Source organism: Girardinichthys multiradiatus, chromosome 23, assembly GCF_021462225.1.
Source record: "Girardinichthys multiradiatus isolate DD_20200921_A chromosome 23, DD_fGirMul_XY1, whole genome shotgun sequence".
Classification (NCBI taxonomy): domain Eukaryota; kingdom Metazoa; phylum Chordata; class Actinopteri; order Cyprinodontiformes; family Goodeidae; genus Girardinichthys; species Girardinichthys multiradiatus.
Window position 1 is genome coordinate 46,510,770 of NC_061815.1, and position 22,237 is coordinate 46,533,006.

Below are 22,237 nucleotides of genomic sequence, written 5' to 3' on the forward strand. Positions count from 1 at the left end.
CTTGTAAACAGGAAGCCTGATGTTACCAACTTGTCTGTCAACATTTTAATGGTGAATGACCATTCCATTTACCTACAATCTGTAAGTTCAATTTCTACAGAATGTATGTAAATGGAGGGGCTGCACGATGGCACAGTTGGTAGCACTGTTGCCTTGCAGCAAGAAGGTCCTGGGTTCAATTCCCGACCGAGGGTCTTTCTGCATGGAGTTTGCATGTTCTCCCCGTGCATGCGTGGGTTCTCACCGGGTACTCCGGCTTCCTCCCACAGTCCAAAGACATGCCTGTTAGGTTAATTGGTCTCTCTAAATTGCCCTTAGGTGTATGAATGAGTGTGTGCATGGTTGTTTGTGTGTTGCCCTGCGATGGACTGGCGACTTGTCCAGGGTGTACCCTGCCTCTCGCCCATAGACTGCTGGAGATAGGCACCAGCTCCCCCGCGACCCACTATGGAATAAGCGGTAGAAACTGACTGACTGTATGTAAATGGGAAATATGATTTGTAATTAGAAGTTATACAATATTTTTGCAAATTAAAATAGTGTTTAGTGAAGAGAAATGAGAAGCAATGAACTCAATCACGTTAAAAGCGAAAGTTAGAACAGAAAACTCTAGCTTGCAAAAACTTTGTTTTATCATGAGCACCTTTAGTTTTTCGGTACTCTCTGGTATCATATTTCTAAATTCTTACATTTTCCTAAATGAATTCAAGTGGAACTTTATTTAGTACATTTTATTTTAAATAAAGAAACAAATCAAAGTCCTGATCAATGTAAGATGAAAAGGTTTTTAACATGAATTAAACTTGACATCTATAAATATACAATCTTCCTGTTTAAAGTAAAGAACTACGCCTATGCCTCTTTATTCCTCTTTATTTAATCAAAGAGTAAGTGCAAACTTAAATAACTTGCAAAGATTAAATTATATAATGAAATAAACATCCTTCTTTAATTGAGCAGTATTTTATTGATATAAAATGTCATATCTGCTGTAGCAATTACATTTCCAAATTACATTTTAATATATTCATAGTATGTAGCTAAATGTTGATTGGATTGAAGAAAATTGTTTAAAACTGAACCAGGAAAAACAACAATGTATTAAAAACAGTTACCTCCAGCAAGAAGCTGAAATCACTGTAAAATGCATTTAAAGTAAAAAAAATCTGAATAACTGTTGGAATCTGAGTTCAAAAATGCTGCACAGTCAGAACCAATGTTCTTTCAAATGCATTTGAAAACCCAATCTATTCGATAAAACGTTCAGCATGGATTGTTCTAGACTGATAAAGTTCTTATGTCACTTCTATCAGGTGGAAGAAAAGGCATGGTTCTGTTATACGTTTAAAAACATAGCGTCATTTTGTGGTATTTTTATTGTTGGCTGTATATAAAACAAAACTGGCTTTATGTGTGGTGTTCAGTTTTCATTGCTGTGTGGTCTCTACAAGGTGGCATCTGTTAATTCTCTGCCTGGCGGATTGCATCGTCATCAGGCTCATTAGCTTTGTGGGCTTCTGTCTGCACTGCGGCCTCAACAGTTTATTATTCTGTTTGCTCTTCTTTGACCAGAAACGTCTTTCTTTTGTTCACAGGTTTATTAATCAAAACATGGCATGAATTCATCACTCTTAAGTTATCCATGGATAGATTTTGCCTTTGTTTTATTTTAACTAGGCAACCTGGGAATGGTTTCATCTATTATTTGAACATGGATGGTGTAGGGGAACCACTTTTTTTTCAGGGGCATTAATATTTGAAAAGTGCAGCAAGAGTTATTTAGATAATGTCTGCAGTACTACATTTACCAGGTGTTGCTATGAAAGAAGTAAACAGTATTTCTGCAGTAATTAATTAAAGCTGAGTCAGATCGCTGTCATCTGTTAGGAAAAATGTCCTGTATGACTAAACAGTTATTTTTTAATCTGACTTAGATAAATATATTTTCAGTTTTATGTTGTAGGATAAAACAGTCTCAGCTTATGTTATAGACTGATAGAAGTTTGCTCCACAATGTCCCTTTACTTACAGCAGTAAAAGTTTTTTATTTTTTTTATTTCCAGATTCCCATCTGTGCACTGATATCTGTTGCATTTTCATTGAAACCGTTTGATTTCCAGGATTTATCCACAGCTGCTCATTCTAGGCTGTGAGCTGTTTGTCTAGGTGAGTTAAGCTTATTCTCTCCCCTCTCTCCCTGGTAGGATTTCGGGGATGATGGCTCGCTGTACATCACCAAGGTGACCACAACCCATATGGGGAACTACACCTGTCATGCGGATGGATATGAGAAACTGTTTCAGACCCACGTTCTCCAAGTGAATGGTAAGCGGGGTTATACCTACACATACTTTGATATAAACAATATATCAGCATAGAGGGATTTGCAAAGGTTTTCATACAAGTTGAACGTTTCTACATTTTAAATTGTAACTACAAACATTATTGCATTTGGTTGGGATTTTATATAATAGGCCAACACATTGTAAACTAGAAGGAAAATGATTTAGGATTTTAAAATAAAAAGAAAATTACAATAAAAAAATATTTTAAAACTGTGTTAGGCAAAACGTAGAGAACAAATTGCACCATAAGGACCAAGGAACACAGCAGATGGCTCAGGAATGAAGTTTTGGATAAGCTGAATTCAGGTTTAGCTTACAAGACCATTTGAATCTTTGAACATCTCACAGAGCACTGCATTATCTGAAAATGGAAATCAAAAGGCACCACTGCAACTACACATGAACGTTAGTTCGCTTAAATTGATAGGCTGGGCAAGAAGAGTATTAATCAGAGAAGCAGTCAGTAGGCCCATGATATCTCTGGTGGAACTGCAGAGATCCACAGATCAGGTGGGAGATCTTTTTGAGTTAATTAATATTTGAAAATTGTTGAGTCTTATAGAGTTGTGTTTGCAGTTTGACACAAGGCATATAGGGGACAAAGCAAACATGTTGAAGACGCTGCTCACCAAATACACGGCAAGCCTGCAAACGTTTTCAGATTGAGATGGAGGTTTGCCTTCCAAAAGAATCAGAATCTGAATCAGCTTTATTGCCACGTTCGTACATACAAACAAGGAATTTGCCTCCGGTACACTTTGCTCTTTTGTTCTGTTTTTGCATTACAGAATATACAAATTTACAATTTACAATGTACAATATACACATATCTAATAAAAAAGGTGCATTTGCAACATCTGTATGCTGTTGTTCTGTACTCTACACAAAAGGACAACAACCCTAAACATACCGTGCTCTAATTGTTTAGTCAACGCAAAATAAAGGGTTTGAATGGCCCAGTCAAAGTCCAGACCCAAATCCAGTTGAGAATTTGTGCCAAGAGTGGAAAATTGACAAGCTTGAATAGCTTCAGCCATTTTGCAAAGGAACATTGCAAAGCAATGTGATGGTGAGAAAAATGTCACTCACAGTTGGGAATCTACCTAGGATCATCACTCAAATCTCCAGCTCACCTTGACAACTTAGGGCCTCAGCCATGAGTTTCAGCTCAGTGTACAGTACATTGCCCACTCAGCACCAGGAAGCAGATGGATGCAGTTAGAAACTACTCCATGGGCGATTTAACTCCTGAGGATGCAGTTATGTCCCTAGGGAGCTGGTTGAAACCAAAAATAAAGCTAGGAAGAGAGCAGATAGTGAAGTTTAATTAACCGGCACTAATAAACATAATTTAACTTGTGAAGCAGCTGCATTTTTATACAACTCAGAAGATAGCAATTAAAAAAAAAAATGAATGGGTTTTGCCTCCAAAACCAGAACGTTCCCACCAATTAACAGCTAGAAGCAGGACAGTTTGGGACACTGTGACAAGCTTCTTAGGCACAGTTTGGCAGAAGTTGCCCATGTAGTAAGCTAAATCCTTGCATAAGTAGTTAGTCAAATGTTTCCTTTTTTATACCTAGAAAAAAGGTGCTGATATAATTATTACTGGGTATAATTGGGCACTTAACTGTTGACAGATTACTAAAACATTAGAAAACTAAGTTTTATATAGTGAATGGTAAATAGTCTGATTTTTATCAAGTTTCAAATGTTTCTAGACCAAATTACCAAATAAAAACTTGAACCGTTTAAGCTTTGTGGAGAAACGTTTCCAGGTAATTGCTGCCTTTAAAGCCTGAGCTGCATGGACATAGCTATTTGAATGTGTTTCCTATTTTTGGAAGCTTTAAAAGGCTTTTCCTACAGCTGCTTTAAGATTTTAATTTGCTACCTGTCTTTCTTAACCTTAAAAACTATATTTTCTGACTTTTCCACAGCTGACAGGGATTTATCAGACATTCCTTTGTGCAAATGTTGAAGATTTATAGCAATAATAACCACATTCAAGCAATACCTTAAAAATGCATAACCTGTTACTATAATAATTAGTAAACTGCAGTTTAATTAATTTGTCCATTTAAATTTAAGCTCACACAACATTACTGCATATAAAAAAAGAAACTTAACACCTACCATCTCCACTGGTGGAGCAATTAATGCTCTAAATTCGAAGCCAAGGCTTTTCAGTTTCAGTCCAAATTTATTACATAATGATACTACAAAAATAACTTTTGGGGTACTAGAAAAAACAACATTCAAGTTCTTTTTTAGTTTTGGTTTTCTTCATTTCTGAAAGGTCCACTAACATCTCTGTTATTAGTATAAAACCATATTTACCATTGTAATATACACTTGTCCAACAAAATTATCTCTTTCAATGTTGCTTAAAGTGCATATGACCATGTTAAAATATTCTCTTTTCATCTGTGTTTAGGCTAGTAGCTCACAATTGGATCATTTACTTTCAGAATTTAACAAATAAAATATAAAAAAGGATGAAAAAAGCAAGCTCACAGGATCTTCATGGTTCCTCGATTGTGATGTCATGTGTGGAACACTATACTTTTGCATCCTTGCATAATTCAGAGACCACCTAGGAAGAAAGTGGTGTTGACTTTGGTGGTCCGGCTGTTGACTCCCAGCACAAGTTATCTGACCCAGCCATGGCATGGCATAAACTGTTTTGTGTCCTCTTCCTTTGGGTTTGGGTTTTTTCATCCCTTAAATTCAAGATTCTAATTGTTTTATAACTCTAAGGCGAAAGTGTTTCCAACAGAGAGATTGTGTTTGGTGGGTGAGGAGAAATACATCCTATTGACAGAGCTCACCTTACTTGATTGACGATAATCCTGCATAGATAATTCTTTCTTCTGTTGCCAATAAGCACCCAGACATTCATTTAACATATTTTTTTGTTAAGAAAAAAATCCATTGGTGATAACATTTAGAAATTTCCCATGAAAAAAAATGTATATGTATGAAAAGGAGGGGTCCTTTGTGCAATTCCGACAAACCAAATTCGAGTTATTGCTCCGCGTACAGCTGCTGGTCAGTAGATATTAACAGATCAGTTTCTCATTGTGTTACTAAAAATGAAAAATAAATTAGTGTTTACAAAAAGAGTATTTAAAAACAAGCCATGTTGTACCAATGGGCGAAACGCCTAGGTATGTCTTTACTAAAACCTCTGTAACGTTTACCTCAGCTGCATGAATATTTGCACAGGTAATGTCCACAAGTGAATTTCGGTGAAACGATCACAGCTGCTGTGATACTTACACGTCTGATGGAATCTGCTAAATGTTAGCTTTATTTGGATACCAATATTATTTAAATAGAGTTTGTAATTGCTGAGAAAAACTCAATTAGATTAAGGCAAGTTAATTTGTGCACAAGCTTCACGAAAACCCCTCAGGCCTTAAGTGAGCATATAAAATGCTGAGCCCAAAATGGGAACAATAAAACATTTATAAACAGACAAACAACATGTTAAATCCATCACTTCAGGATAAAAACAAAACATCATTGAGAAATCACAGTGGTTAAAAATGCAAAAGAAAACACAGTTGCCATCGGTAATGAAAAGCTAGATCATCAATGATGAATCCACTAACCCTTCCCCATGCCTGAATTGAGGGAAGTTGCACTAGGAATAAATCAATGTTTATACCAATTCTAGATTGGTATAAAGAAGGGAATCTGAACCGGGATCTAGAGAGTAAAAGCTGAATGTCAGAGTGGAGGGGTTGATTATTAACAGGCAGGCTAGAGTTAGCTTTTTTCAGAGTCTGGTAGTCATTCAGGTCAGTCAGGCTTCTTTGCCAAGCACCTGTGAATTTCTTCTGAATTTCTCAATTTTGATAGTTCAGTTTTGTGTGTTACACTAAGTTTTCCATAAAGCAAATAAAAAAGTCAGAATTAATTCAATGTAAAATTGATGAAATATGCACATCAGTGTTCTGTCTGTTGAATTTTGCCATTTTACAAAGATGGAAAAAATGTTGCTGACCTTTCCTGCAGAGTATTTCTGTGTTTGAATCAAAGTTCAGTTTATTGTTGATCAGTGTCCAAAATCAGTGTTCAAAAAATTAAAGGAACTCTTTAAAAACACTATCGATCTCATTTGGAAAAAATCCTGCTGGATATTCATATTGATATAGAATGGTTAATGTGTTGGGAACAAAAGGATTCCACATCATTTGATGAAAATAAAACTTATCAACCCACAGAGGGTTTAATCCAAATTGACCAAGAAATTTAACCTGAAGGTCTGATGCAGTAGGCTTGTCCAGTATGCTGGAATGTCAATGCAGTATGTCAGAATGGTCCTCAGAAGTTTGTATGGCCCCCATGTGCTTGTACCGCATACCTGACAACGTTGGTATGCATGCAAGGAAATGCTGGTCCTGCTGATGGGTTGGGTTAAGGAGTTCCGACGGCCCTGTCCAGCCCTCCTAGAGTAACTGCCTGTTTCCTGGGATCTCCTCCATGCTCTTAAAACTATGCTTAAAACTGTCTGTAGCTTCCACCAGTAAAATCATTCCTGTTTTTGGGGTTGTCTCATTGTCATTTAGTTGTCATCTGTTGTTAATTTCATTCACGCCAAAACAGCAGCCAGTGATTAACAACCTCCACTACTACTTAACTAATCAATATTTCAAATTTTAACTGATTTGAAATAAACTAATCAAAATATTACAGGAGCACTTTTTAATCAGAGTATAATAAGTATCATAAATCTCAACCCCCTGTCCCTTGATGGTTGATATCTGAGGAGTAAAAGCTGAGTCATCTACAAATTCTTAAATATACTTGTTATGCTAGTTACCACAGTAATTAATGTAAAGGATGTACAGCAAAGGAGACAAGACACACACCCCTGGGCTGGCCCAGTAGAAAATGGACTCTCTTCTGAAAGCTGTCCATTTATTTGCACTCTCTGAGTTCTCTCGGAGTGGTTTTATCCCTAATTGCTTGTCTTTGTTTTATTCAACAACACTTTAAGTGATTTTTTTCACCCAGTGTTTACTATTTAGGTTAAAGCTGACACATTTACAGTAGGAAGCATAACTGCTGTAAGTTCATCAATGTCACTGCATGATTCTTGTTACGTCTCCCAGCCTGTTCACTTATAACAACCCTGTAAGGCCAGGATAGAATCATCCTTTATCCTCTTTATGATGGGTCTTTATCTCTGCAGGACTCTGATAGGATGCGATGAGCTGGACACAGTTGTGATTGGCACTTCAAAGAAGTAGGAGGGGAAGAGATCGATAAGCTCCTCTAATTGAGCCATAACACAGATCCAGTGTTAATCAGTCTGGTGGGATATGTGACGTTCTGATAAAAAATCTGAGTCTTTTTAAAAGATCAGTGATTAAAATCCCCAAGAATAAAAACTGGAGCCTCAGGGGTTATGGAATGTAGCCTCTGGGTTACTTGCAGTATAGTAAAAAACAGCCTTATCTGCTCTGGGATGAACGTAAACCACAGAAACAAATATCCGAGGAAACTTGTGGGGCAGATAGTGGGGACACAGATAACAATTCAGCATATTTGGTACACAGACCTTCTCTGATCATAGTGTTTTTGCAGAATCTTTCATTTACATACTGACAAACTCCTCCACAGCTTGACATGCCTGTCACATCAGCATCTTGATCCAGGCCCGCAGGTGCCCCAAAGCTGTCTACAGTCACTTGTCCAAATGTCCATGTCCAAATCTCTATCTGACAACCAAGTCTCTGTAATCCGCAATAAACAAGCATCTCTGAATTCATGCTAAAAATGCACATTTGCTTGCAGCTCGTCCATTTTATTTTGAAGGGAAAGAATAATAGAGTGCAGGAGAATGTGGGAGATAGGTTATTTTCGTACCTCTAAGAAGGGGAGGGGGTCTGGCGATTATTATGGTCTTGCGAGTAGGTTCGCTGCATAAGAAAGTCTCTGCTGTATTGGAGGAGCTTTGGTTTGGAGAAGTCAGTCAGAGCTGTCATGAAGTGCAGGTGGAATGCTGTAAAACTAAAACTCTCCATAATTAACAAATTATGCAGAAAAGCCAAGTCAGATGATGCTAATCGTCAATAGTGATTTTCAGTGCAAAAAAAACCCTGAACAAAACAAACAAACCAAATATGAAATCAAATGAACAGATGTGACTTACTGCTGGTCATTACACAAACATGCGTCAAATTTTACTTATACATTTTAATTTCAGGTTGTTTTTTTTTTTACTTCTGAAATATGATATACGTGATGCCCTTTAAAATTTTAAAAACATTATAATTGTTCCATTGATTTTGGTAAGCCTTTCAGAATAGAAACCATAGCAATCTTTTGAAATACTTCTACTCATTTCCATAAGTTTTATTTCACTTTTTTTACCTACTGCTAAAAGCATCACACATGATGTATAAGATTATATGGGCACAGACTGATTGACATTGACAAATGTTTAGTTATTTTGTCTTCTAATTGGTTTTGGTGGGTATGATGAGCCATGTGAATCCTAAAACAGAGGTACATTGCAGAGGGCAAAGGTGAAGTGATGGAGCTTCAGTAAATTAGACTAAACCACTCTAAATTCCATGAGATGGATGCAAATAAACCCCTTTATATAGACAATGAATGTATCCCACTTACATTTGACAGACAGCTGGTTAATTATCATTCTTCTAACATTACTGTGAGGTTAATTGTACTGATATACAGACCTTTTTGTGTTTATGGAGACGAGGTGAATCCCGGGAGACTAATAACTTTGGGTTGTAATTAATTTTGTAACTTCCACACGACCTTTTACAATGAAGGCTAACTTCAACATTCTGAGAGTGGGTGAAGTCTCTAAGGACCTGTTATCACCTTACCGAGATTAGATTTTATACAACTCAATTACGAAATAGCTAAAATGGGCTAATCTTACGAAGGTAGAGTCCAAACTGTCAATCACTGATGCCAGAAAAAAACTATCTGGATTTACATTTAGAGTTTGTTTTTGAAGTGCTTGAGAACAAAGGGTTCCTTCATGGTCTTAAAGTCTGGAAAAGTGTGGAATTTGATGCTATCTGTTTCCAAGTCTAAATAAATATTAGTGAAAACATTTAGTATGAAAAAAGTTTAAGTGTCCAGAGCTATCTAATAATCTAGTCAGTCAGTCAGTCATTTTCTACCGCTTATTTCATAGTGGGTCACGGGGGAGCTGGTGCCTATCTCCAGCAGTCTATGGGCGAGAGGCGGGGTACACCCTGGACAGGTCCCCAGTCCATCGCAGGGCAACACACATACAACCATACACACACTCATTCATACACCTAAGGGCAATTTAGAGTGACCAATTAACCTAACAGGCATGTCTTTGGACTGTGGGAGGAAGCCGGAGTACCCGGTGAGAACCCACGTATGGGGAGAACATGCAAACTCCATGCAGAAAGACCCCAGGCTGGGAATCAAACCCAGGACCTTCTTGCTGCAAGGCAACAATGCTACCAACTGCACCACCGTGCATAATCTAAATAAACCATAATCAGAAACTCTTTAAAATAAACAAATATTAACCTACCTCTGGTTTTTCCACCTTACACATTGAGTTTTGGTCCAATTTATTGATCATTTTGGTTCAGAACGTCTTTGTTTGTCATGGAAAAATAAAAGTAGGGCAACCTTACTGTATTTTTTTGGCCTTTAATTCTTTTAACACATTTGTTTAAATCCCAGTTAACATTTTTTTACTTGGTTTGGAGGGGGATGAAATTGTATTACTGATCATAAACTGTAATCGGAAGAATCTACATCTAATCTGTCATAATCACATTGTTGTGGATTTTCTTATTAAAGTGGGAGAGAAAATAACTCATCAACAAGAGAAAGACCGGACTTTGTCTTTATAAGTTTTATTCAAAGGCATTCAGCGTTTGAAGACCCTGTCACTGAGTTTAGTCAGTGAAGCAAAGCCCCGATCAACATTTACACACAGTATTTAAACAGTATGTCGGTGTTACCTCAACTTAAAAGAGTTTGTGCTTTATGGCCCTAGACCCTTCCCGGGTCAGAGGTAACAAAGTTATTTATGAGTGGACTATCTGCTCTTCCTGAGACATCACCCTTCACTTCTGATAATGGCTTTACAGCTTCCTCCTCTAAACACAGATGTTCTGAGGTGAGAGATAACCTAAAGGTCATACACTTTGGAACACTTAATAAAAGACTTTCCATCACAACATCCACCTGTGTGATTAAAAAGATGACAGTGTTAAAACATTTCAGAACTATTTTATTTTTGAATGGCTTTCAAGCAGATACCTGACGGTTTTGGCTCAAAGTTGATTATTGTCACAATTTCATTTAGCTTTAAAAAAAAGTAAGTAACAAACATGATGCTCCCACCACTGTGTTTCATAGTGGGTGTTATTTATTTATTTTATTTTTTAATCATGATTAGTGCTGTTTTGTGTGACGAGCATATGTTTTGGATTGTTGTCCGAAGGTTTGGCTCCTTCAGACCATCACACATTTTTTGCCAAGGTTCTGAAAGATTTTTGCCATTTTTCCATTTACTGCTTTCTTGAATTTTGGAATAATTTCTTATTTTTGTGACACTGGTTCCATATTTTCTCTAATTATTATATAATGTCTTTACTGTATGAGAGTATTTTAAAAAATGCTGTGGAGTTTTTTCTGACCATCAAGCATATACATTTGTACACTATGACCATTTCTATCCTTTGCAAACCATGACTCTACCTAAAGAGTGCAATTGAGCAGATGTGAGAAAAATCCTATAGGGACAGCAGAACTTTATTTCAGGTTAATATGATTTGCTATAATTGATGAGAGGTGAAAACTCAAGAAGACTGAGTGCTGAAAATAAATCAAAATGTGTTTCAACAAGTATAAAACGAGTAATTTCAGTGTTCACAGTTCTGTCACCAGGTTATTACATCTTTTTTAAATTATTTTTGATATGTTTCCCCCAAACAGATTTATTTGATACTCAGTATAATTGCACAGAATATGTGTAACATTAAAGATGAAAAAAGTTTGGAAATTATTTATTGCTAAAACAGGAGACAGCTTTTAGTATTGAGTAGTTTAAGGATTTGATGGAAAAAAAAAAACAGAAAACCCAGCAAGGTGAATATTTTGTAGTCAAAGGTCCACAATGTAATCAAAACCAAAGAATGAAAAAGAAAATATAGTCTGGAGAATTTGTGGGGACCCTGAGAACATGTAGAGCAGTGGCGTTCAGACTTTATGCCACAGAGCCAAAACTATGAACTTTAAAATTAATCAAAGGCCACAAAAATATATTTTTTTCCATTCTCTAAAAATGCTAATTAAATCATAATGCAATGTTTCTCATTGTTTCCTGCTCAACAATAGACTAAATACAAAATAATTTAACAAAACAGATAAAATAGTCTTGGATCTGTTTATCATTGCCGATCTGAAACATAAAAATGGTCTTGCATGTTTGCAAAAAAATAAATAAATAAAAAACTGAATGACAGAATCTATTGTTGCCTTATTAGAATAGAATAGAAATAGCCTTTATTTTCCCTCAGTGGGGGAATTCAGGTGTACCAGCAGACAGGCAAGTCAAAGCATGCAGATTCAAACAAGGGTTCCATATAAAAATAGAAGGTAATAATATGAGACAGTACAGTAAGGTCACATTTACAGCTTAAGAAAAATATACTGTGCAGTTATTAAAAACAGGACACTTGGATTCAAAGAAATGTGCAACTAAGTAGGATAATTTAAAAAAATGTATAACGTGTATTTGTGCATAAAAATAACAGACTATTTCCATGAAATGGAAAAACTGTGTAAATAACAGCAGGGACGTAAACAACTTATTGAATCTGTCGGGAGCTGTGATGTTATAAAGTCTAACAGCTGCTGAGAGGAAGGATCTGCAATAACCCTCCTTTGTGCACATTGGATGCAGCAGTCTGTGACTGCAGAACTAGAGAGCTCCTTCAACAGCTTCATGCATGGAGTGGGAGACATTCTCCAACAGTGATGTTGATTTTGCCAGACTTCTTCTGTCTCTTACCACAGACAGAGCTGCTCTTCCCGATGAACTCATCTAAGCGCTTCCTTTTAGCTGTAGATAAGCTGGTGCTCCAACAAACTGCACTGTAGAAGTCATTTACATTCAAATTAAATTGAAAGCAAAAAATGAGATTAATACAAGATTAATAGTTTGTGCTTTCTATTTTAGGAAGATTTTAATTTGAATATTTTTTTGAAAGGCCTGGCCCCTGGGAATATTTCACTCTAATTATTTTATTTAGCAGTGCATTTGCATCAACTGCCTGCTGAGGAACAACATTTCTGCCTTTTCGAATTGTGGTCCAGGGGGTGCACAAAATTATTCAGAGGGCCGCTAATGGGCCACGGGCCACACTTTGGACAACCCTGATGAAAAGAAATCAACTGTGACAAGTTTTGCTATTTTCTTTTTCAACACATGATTCATGAAAGTGCCTAACATATATTGATGTAACACATTCTGTATACCATCCATATTTTTTCATTAATGGAAACCACAGTCCACCTCAACTTTAAGAAGACAGTCTAGTGCTATCTTAAAAACCTGTTATTATTCCAAAGATGTTCATTTTGTTGGGCTAATTTATTAGTTTTGGTCTCTGTGCCAGCTCTTTCATTGGTTGCAGTGACCCTATTTTACCCGCTGCAATCAATAAAGTTGAATCTCATTTGTTCACTGTGGCTGCAAAGTTTGTCCACTCTCACAGCCACGTTAGCAGAAAACAAATTGCTGTTTGGAATAGATTAATGGAAGTCAAACTAAAAAAGTACTGTACACCAACCACTGTTTAACTTTCCTTATTGGAATTTCGGAATCCACAAGGGAAACATTTAAAATGCTACATTTTTACAATGTCCTTTAATATTTTTGTTCTATCAGATACAGGAAGAGCATACCTTACGCAGATTGCTTTAGGAATTGTTTCATTGCAACCATTTTAGTTTAAGGTTTTCTTTAGGCTTGTGTGAGAGCTCACATTTCGGTTGAGGTAGGAGTTTTAAGAAGGGACGTTGTCAGCTTGCAGTTCAGCTGTTGGGTGGCAGGTAAAGATGGGGACTTTGTGTGCTGATTTGTGGCTTTAAAAATTATCTTTCTGACCTTACATGTGATATTTCTAGTTAGGAAAGGGCAGAGGTAGAGGTGAGACCTGATGAGAGCTTACCTCGATACACTGTGGACACTCTGGAACCAAACCTTGATTAAACCGGGTTTCTCTCTTTGCCCAGTGTTGGTCAATGAGCGGATACTTGCGAGCCCCAAGGTGAATTCTATGAGGTTGTAAGGCTTTTTTCCCCCTCTCCTGTAGTACCAAAGAAATGCCTGCAGGTAAAAAGTCTGAGTCTTAGCAGTGTGTGATTGCTAGAAATAAGCTCAAACAAGGAGTGCAGATTTGTGGATTTGCAGTGTCTGGTTGATGTTAGAGGGAAACTGCTTGCTGTGGAAGTGAAGGCCATGAAAAGGCAAAGGCTGGAAAAGAAAACTGACAATATGGATTGTGTTAAATGAACAGCAAAATATGGCTTGATTGATCAAATATTTTACAATATTTGTCTAATCTTTAGACTGCAATGTATGCTGGACTCTGAGAAAAGATTGCTAACGCACACAAAACAATCTTACAACAGCTTGGTAACACTGATCTAGTTTAATATTGGTACTAGGGGTAATCCAATCCCAAGTATTAACCTGCAATACGGTCCTGTGTCTGATGTCACCCTGCCATCCATGGTAAATTTTAAATGGATGGAAAATCGACAAATGGTGTGTTTACGTAATTTTACAGGATAATGCAAGAAATTAAAAAAAGGGAGTGAAAGAACTGTAGGGAAAGCAGACTCTGCATGGAATCTACTTGTAAATGAGTGACTTCTCTCACTTTGTCACAGAAACAGAGGCTATCATGAAGAAGACAGCTGATCATTTCAAACTTCACTGAGGTGTCAGTGTATCATACACTTGGCATTGGTGTTAATAACATAGTAACACTCTACTTATTTTATGTAGTGTTCAGTTCTAGCCTGTATAAAATATTTTCAGAAATATCAGATTCAGGAATGGCAACTTGAGTTTGAGACTTTGGACTCAAGTTAGACTTGTGCCAATACTTCAAGGCTTCAGAGTTGACTTGGACTCTCTGTCTGAGACTCAGGTTTCATCAATATGAAGAATGAAAGGAAGCTAGTATGTGAGCTACACACTGCAGCTCATGTTTTACTGTGAAAGGATTCAGTCAAGTCAAGTTTATTTATATAGCTCTTTTCAGCAACAAGGCACTCAAGGCGCTGTACATAAGGAAAAACATTACAATGATAAAGAAAATCAAACAACAGAGGTAATTAAAAAAAATAAAGATAATAGAATGATGGATAAGAAAATGAAAGGAAAATTGGACTGAAAACTTAATAATGTTTAGATAACACATTCAAAGGCCACACTAAACAAAACCGTTTTTAATCTTGATTTAAAGCAACTTAGGGTTTCGGCGCTTTTACAGTTTTCTGGCAGTTTATTCCAGATTAGTGGAGCATAAGAACTATAAGCTGCTTCTCCATGTTTAGTTCTGATTTTGGGTATGCAGAGACGATTTGAGCAAGATGACCTGAGAGGTCTGGGTGGTTGATACACTGACAACAAGTCTGTAATGTATTTTGGTGCTAAGCCATTCAGTGATTTATAGACTAACAGAAGTATTTTAAAGTCCATTCTTTGAGATACAGGGAGCCAGTGTAGGGACTTTAGAACCAGGGTGATGTGCTCCACTTTCTTAGTTCTAGTGAGGACGCGGGCAGCAACGTTCTGGATCAACTGCAGCTGTCTGATCGACGTTTTAGGCAGACCTGTAATGACACCGTTGCATTAATTCAGCTGAAGAACATTTTGGCACAGCCATGCATTGATTTCTTCTAAGCATTTACCCAGTGCTTGAATGGGTTCATGGTCACATGGTGACATCGCAACTTATAGCTGTGTGTCGTCTGCATAGTTATGATAACTTATGTTGTTGTTTATTAAAGAGTTAGGGGGAGCATGTAGATATTGAATAGGAGGGGCCCTAAGACGGACCCCTGGGGAATGCCACATGTGATTTTTGTGGTCTCTGATGTAAAGTTACCTACTGACACAAAAAAGTCCGTCCTTCAAGTAGGATTTAAACTAATTGAGTGCTGTACCAGAAAGGCCGACCCAGTTTTCCAGGCGCTCTAATATAATGGAATGATCAACAGTGTAGAATGCTGCACTAAGGTCCAATAATACCAGCACTGTGGTTCTTCCACAGTCTGCATTTATACGGATGTCATTGAACACCTTGACAAGAGCAGTCTCTGTACTGTGGTGAGCAGGAAGCCTGACTGGAAGACATCGAAGCGGTTGGTCGTTGTTAGGAAGTTGTTTAACTTCTGAAACACAGCTTTTTCAATAATCTTACTGATGATGGGGATGTTTGATATAGGCCTGTAGTTCTGTAGTAGCAGCTTGTCCAAATCACTCTTTTTGAATAGAGGTTTGATAATTGCTGTTTTCAGGGCCTGATGGAAAACACCTGTCAAAAGGGACGTGTTTATTATTTGTTTATTATTTGTGTTAAATCAGATGTTATTGCGGGCAAAGCTTTCTTAAGGAAAGCTGTGGTTGATTATTTGCCAGTGACGTTTGTGGATTATGCGATGTTGATGGCTTCTACCATCAACATCAAACTGGTAGAAGCCATCAAACTGGTTGATGGCTTCTACCAGTTTGTTCCTGTTAGCTGTAGCTTCATAATCATGACCACATGAATTTCTCTCCAAATGAACCATGCATTAAATGATTTTGCATAATTTCATAACAAAGCAAACAACTTTCTGACATTTTCTTGCTGCGACAAGTCAAGAGCACTTGACACCTGCTGAAAATCTCAAAATAAAGGACTTTATGTTCTGTTAATTACCACAATTATTTTAATTTTAAGAAATAAAACTAAGTCAATATAAATAACTATAACTGTAAATTACTAATTGTTGTATCATGCTAATCATATTTACAGTCAAAACCCTATTAAAACTATCAGGAATCTTAGTGTTTCCAGGAAAAATAAATCTATTGTTAAACATTTTTTTTATGCAATGAAATCTGTTTTTCCTTTTGCCAGGTAATAATTCACACACAAAATACTTAGGGAGAAAAAAGCAGGCGTGGAGTAGCTTTTCTGAGGGGAAAAATATGAAAACTGTAGCTGATTTCCCTGAAGTTCTATTACATTTACCCTTTTTATAATTTCTGTCCATCTTTTTTACAACCCCTCTAGCTGTTTTATTCGTTTACCTTTGTTTTACGCTTAAAAGTGCTGTTTCACTAGCTCTGTGAAACATATTGTACTGGATGCAGACTGACTCCCACAGCTCCATGGGAAAGTAATAACTGTGGAGAAAGGTTTCATCATGGTTTAGGTGTGTTTGTCATGCTTTGTGTAACTGTGAGAATGTGTTCAGTGTATTGTGCATTACAACTATGGAAAAAGCACTTGATTGTGTACTCTCTAATCAGTTCCCACAATCCCAACGGATCTGACCTGCATGTTTAATTTTTGTTATCACCAAGAGTTTAATTTGATTGAAGCTTTGTAATAAGTCTTCCTGGGCTTGGAAATGTCCCAGTTGTAGGACGGTAAAGTGGTCTCCTGCCACGATGTTTCTGTGCATCTCTGCTCATCTTCTGAAGGACCAAAGCAGACGGGAGCCTTGTTGAGTGATTGACGACCGGCTTGGGAGCTTTATGATGGAGCTGTCAGCCCTGCCGTGTCACGTTCTGCTGGCAATGACTCTCCTGACGCTCTCAGAAACACATCAGAATGCATTTTCTCTCATATCTTGTCTGAATCAAGTTTGGAGTGAAAAAAAGTGCTACTTTTCCTATTTTCAGGACTGTGTCAGGAGCACACAGTGCCAGGATCTTCTTGAGAATAAATGCATGTGACAAGACAGTGAAGTTAGTCAGTCTTCATACACACATGAATGCTAACACTTAAATGATAGCTTACTAATTATAAACCAGTGGATATGTGACATTGTCAGCCTGAAGACATCTGGCATGCTTCATTTATCACTTATCGTATGCTGTTGTTTACATGCTTGTGTAGATAAAAAGAATGTCATTGAAAAGTTTTATTTCAGTAATTCATTTCAGATAGTGACATTCATTTTACAGATTTAAAGGAATTAAAAGCATTTATTTGTTTTAATTTTAATAACTATGACTAACGGGTAAATAGTCAAAATTCTGTTTCTCATAACATTAGAATACTGTATCAGGCCAATAAAAAACATTTTAACATAGAAGTGTTTTAAGGCCCACACAACCATAACTGACAGACTAATGACAGTTGTCTAGCAGACAGTCATTGAAACCCACGAAAGGGTCATTTCTAAAGGGGGTGACTTTAGAGAGTGCTGTGTCCAAGCATAATACTGGAAGTAGAGGGGAAGGGAAAAGTATAGCAGAAATAAGTGGTTTTGAGCCACCACACACAAACATATACAGGACATGAGCTTTGGTGGCATTCCTGGTGTTAAGCCACTGCTGAACCAGAGACGGTGTCAAAAGAGTTTTACCTGGCCCAGCAGGAAAAGGAACTGGTCTGCTGCTCAGTGATCCAAAGCCCAATTTTCAGATGAAAGTCAATTTTATATTTCATCTAGAAATCAAGATCCCAGACTCTGGAGAAAGGTCCACTGGGATTTTAAAAAGGCCACAGTCAGCACAACTGTCAGCCAGGACATTTTAGAGCACTTTATGCTTCTCTGTTGACAAGCTTACCGAAAATGCTTTGAACTTCTGTTATGTTATAGTTGATAAAATGTTAATGCTTTTACTTTTTAATAGTTTTGTCCACTTATGAGATTCATACAAGTATTTACTTTGAGTGAGCTGCTATTCCTATAAAACTGTAGATTTTAATCGAACACTTTTTGCAATTCTCCTGGGATCAGCTAAATTAGTTTTGAACCTAATTTCATGCATTAAATATGTATTCCAGTTGCTTTAATGCTGCAATTAATTTTTAAATTAGCTTCCCCTTTTTACAACCAAATAAACCCTCAATATATGCTTTCTTACATTTAACTATTTCCCTTTAACAACCATATTGGCCTATCAGTGAGCCGAAGAAATTACAGCCACAAATTAAGATAAATACACATGAATCTTCTGTCCTGCACTCACACTCAGAGGGAATTTACTGACACGAGTTGCTTTCTGATAATGAGGCTTTAACTAAGTAATGACCTTTATTGAGCTCTGTGGGTGGCCAATGGGAATTACAGCAACACAGATAAATTTGGCTCCTCCTACAGAAGATTTTACACTTCACTGTTCTCTTTTCTTGCAATGCAGAAACAGTGGCGTTCTGTCAAAAACAGGAGCCATTTCAAAGTGGGGAAGCATGCGAATATTATTCAAATTTGAGATTCGACTGAAATATCTAAGAAACCCACCATCGTAGGATTAAATGACTACAGGCCCGTAGTCCTGACGTCTGTGGTCATGAAATCCTTTGAGCGGCTGGTGCTGAAGGAACCACCATCTCTGAGGACCTGAGATGGTCTTCGCACATAGGCACTGTTCGAAAGAAGGCCCAGCAGACTGTACTTCCTGAGGCAACTCAAGAAGTTCAACCTTCCACAGGAGCTGTTGGTCATCTTCTACACTGCCATCATTCAGTCTGTCCTGTCTTCATCCATCTCAGTGTGGTTTGGCTCATCCACAAAACAGGACAGGTCCAGACTGCAACGAATAATCAGGGCTGACCTTCCCTCCATCCAGGACTTATACAGGTCAAGGGTCAGGAAAAGAGCTGCCAAAATCTCTGCAGACCCCACACACCCTGCACATAAACTGTTTAGAGTTTTACCTTCAGGCGCCGCTACAGAGCACTGTTTACTAAAACCAGCCGCCACAGAGACAGTTTCTTCCCCCAGGCTGTTTCTCTGATGAACATTCAATAGAGTACAAAACAACAGCATACAGATGTTGCAAATGCACCTTTTCTATTAGATATGTGTATACTGTACATTGTAAATTGTAAATTTGTATATTCTGTAATGCAAAAACAGAACAAAAGAGCAAAGTGTACCGGAGTCAAATTCCTTGTTTGTATGTACGAATTGGCAATAAAGCTGATTCTGATTCTGATGATGCATTTCAAACTGTGATGAGACAGTTCATTTCATCAAATTCCTATTATATGTGAATATTCAGGGTTATGTCTCAATAGTATATAATATGATGTTTTTGCAGCCCACTGTCAGCCCATGTTCTTCCCTCCTACTCTCTGCACTTTCATTTACAATGTTTTGATCAGTTTTCATATTACAAGATCTAATCAAACTTTGGACACAGCCACTCCTTTATTTTTGATTAGTAGGTTTGTCCACTCATGTGGTACCTAGAGTTTCTCTTTTCATATATCAGTTCCTTGCAGAGAGGTTCCTATTGCTGAAAATTTTCAACATTACAACTGCAAATTATTTTATTGGGATATTATGTAAGATTTCAGCACAAAGTAGCATTTAACTGAACAGGAGGCAAAATTGTACCTGACTTTTAAAAAAAATAAAAATCTGAAAGGTTTGGCCTCCACTTTTGTTCTGATACTCCAGTGCAACCAATTGCTTTCAGTATTCATAGGCATATAATCAGTAAATACAGTCAGTTGGTTTGTATTTAAAATGTCAGTGTCAAGCCAACTACTGTTATCCCTTTTACTCCAACACAGTTTGGAGCACGATCCAGTTCCCGAACGGGATTTCAAACTGGTGACCTGTGTTTCCACCTATGAAAAAAGGTTCTAAGGTGCGAATTCGGGTTAAACTCAGGCAAAGCAGAATAATTGGTTCTTCTAAGCAAACCCCAACGTCACTCATGGGCAGGTAGAACCTGCAGACAATAGAAGCAACACGTAAGGTGGCGAAGACGAAGAACATACCGCATATTATTTATATTTTTTTCAAAAACATGCATTGTATAACTACTCGTTCCATTACACCTGCGGATGCTGAACATATGCAAATGAAACCATTGTACATAATATTGATCTTGGAGTGGCCGTCTCCTTCTTCGTATTAACTGTAGTTTATTGGTGCTCTCTTTTTGCATAAAAGGAACATTTCACACAGCTCAGCAAAATCTGCTGTGTTGCAACCACACTGTAACAACCACTGTATGACAGGTAAATACAGATGCACTACACACTTTTGAGTTATTTGTAAAGGAGATAAATATTAAAAGGTTCAACAGATATAAATACTTCGTAGGGCGCTGTATATGATTAACATAGCTTATTCCCAAAAAATGTGTTGACCAGAATTGACTAAAGTATAACTACAGATTCAACTAAAGCCATACAAACCTTAATTTCAAATCACATTGCATGTAAAAGAAGTAAGAAGAGCAAAAAAAATCTTAATTATTTAATTACCATTCAATCACAGAGGTTCCAGGCTAAGCTGTTCTCTGAAACCTACAAAGGACTCACCTAGATCTACTGTTCCTCACTTTGTATACCCAGAAAAAAGCATCGTCCTCTCCAGCATGCAACTGCAGTTTAATGGTGTCTAACTTCATAGATCAGAAAGCTTCAGTTCCAATGTTCTTCTGAAAAAGTTTGCTTGCTTAGCCTTTTAATGTCCACTTTGCTTAGGCATCAATATGCACTTATAACACAAAACAGGATAAATCAGATAATCAAATGATATTTTTAAATTAGTAAGCTTGAGATTATATTTCAAAAAACGTTTTCTGAATTTCAAAGCAATCTGTCACAAGTCCTGCAAAGATTCTGCTAATTAGAGTGCTTAGAATGCCAAATTATTCGGATTATTTGAATTTTTAACTGATTATTTAAGTTGTTTCCATTTTAGCCAAATTAACATACTGATAGAAGTGTACAATTGCTCTCTGTGAATTAGAATATAATGAAAATTATTTAATTTCAGTAATTCAATTACAAAAAAGTGAAACTCTTGGAGTATTTAAGTTATGAATTTCAAGTGTTCAGGCACCTATTTCTGTTCATTTTGATGACTATTATAAAATAGGATAATAATACACAAATGTCAATGTCAAATGTGTTACACAATCATGAAGAACTGCTGACTTGGCAGTAATCCAGTAGTGAGTCATTGACATCCTCCAAACAAATGCTAAGCTACTAATGGTCATCTGGCTGTTTAGGATTGTGTAGCGTATTAACAGAAAATTAATTGGAAATTTATATAGACAGAAGGTTGGGGAATATTCACAAGGTGTGGAACGCAGATGGAGTCAGATAATTTATTGATGGAGAATTCATGAGTTACAATTAAACAGAAGATGAGAGACACCGGAACCAACAAGGCAAATGAGCTGATGGCCGGTATAAAAACAACCTGGGATTCACTTTTACTTCAGCAGAGCCATAGTCTGATCACCTTGTTATTGCCGTTTTGATATATTCTACTTTGCTGGGAAACTAAATTGAGTTTTCATTAGCTATAACCCATAACCATCAAAATTCACAGAAATGGACGCTTGAAAGATATCAGTATGTGTGTTATAAATCTACATAAGTCTATTAAATCACATACACATTTAGCTTAGACATTGTCAGAATGTAACACAACTAGGTTATCAAGATGGAATACCGCACACACCACAGAAACAGGAGCAACACATAGCATTTGTATGCTTTGGAATTTGCAAACATTTTGAATGCATTAAAAGCATTTAGCTGCTAGGATATACAATGGGAATGATAACCTACGCTTAAAAATTTTACAAAATCATTGCCTCCATGGGTTCTATTCAAGCAGCGTTTTTACTG

The 22,237-nt window shown here is 37.0% G+C and overlaps 1 protein-coding gene across 3 annotated transcripts in view; it reads left to right on the forward strand.

Moving 5' to 3' along the window:
- Positions 1-22,237, forward strand: part of fstl5 (follistatin-like 5) — a 286,679-nt gene that overhangs the window by 205,400 nt on the left and 59,042 nt on the right. For all 3 annotated transcript variants that reach the window (XM_047353775.1, XM_047353776.1, XM_047353777.1), the window contains one exon: positions 2,205-2,325. In XM_047353775.1, coding sequence (XP_047209731.1) covers positions 2,205-2,325 — 121 coding nt within the window. The remainder of the gene's footprint in view (positions 1-2,204; positions 2,326-22,237) is intronic.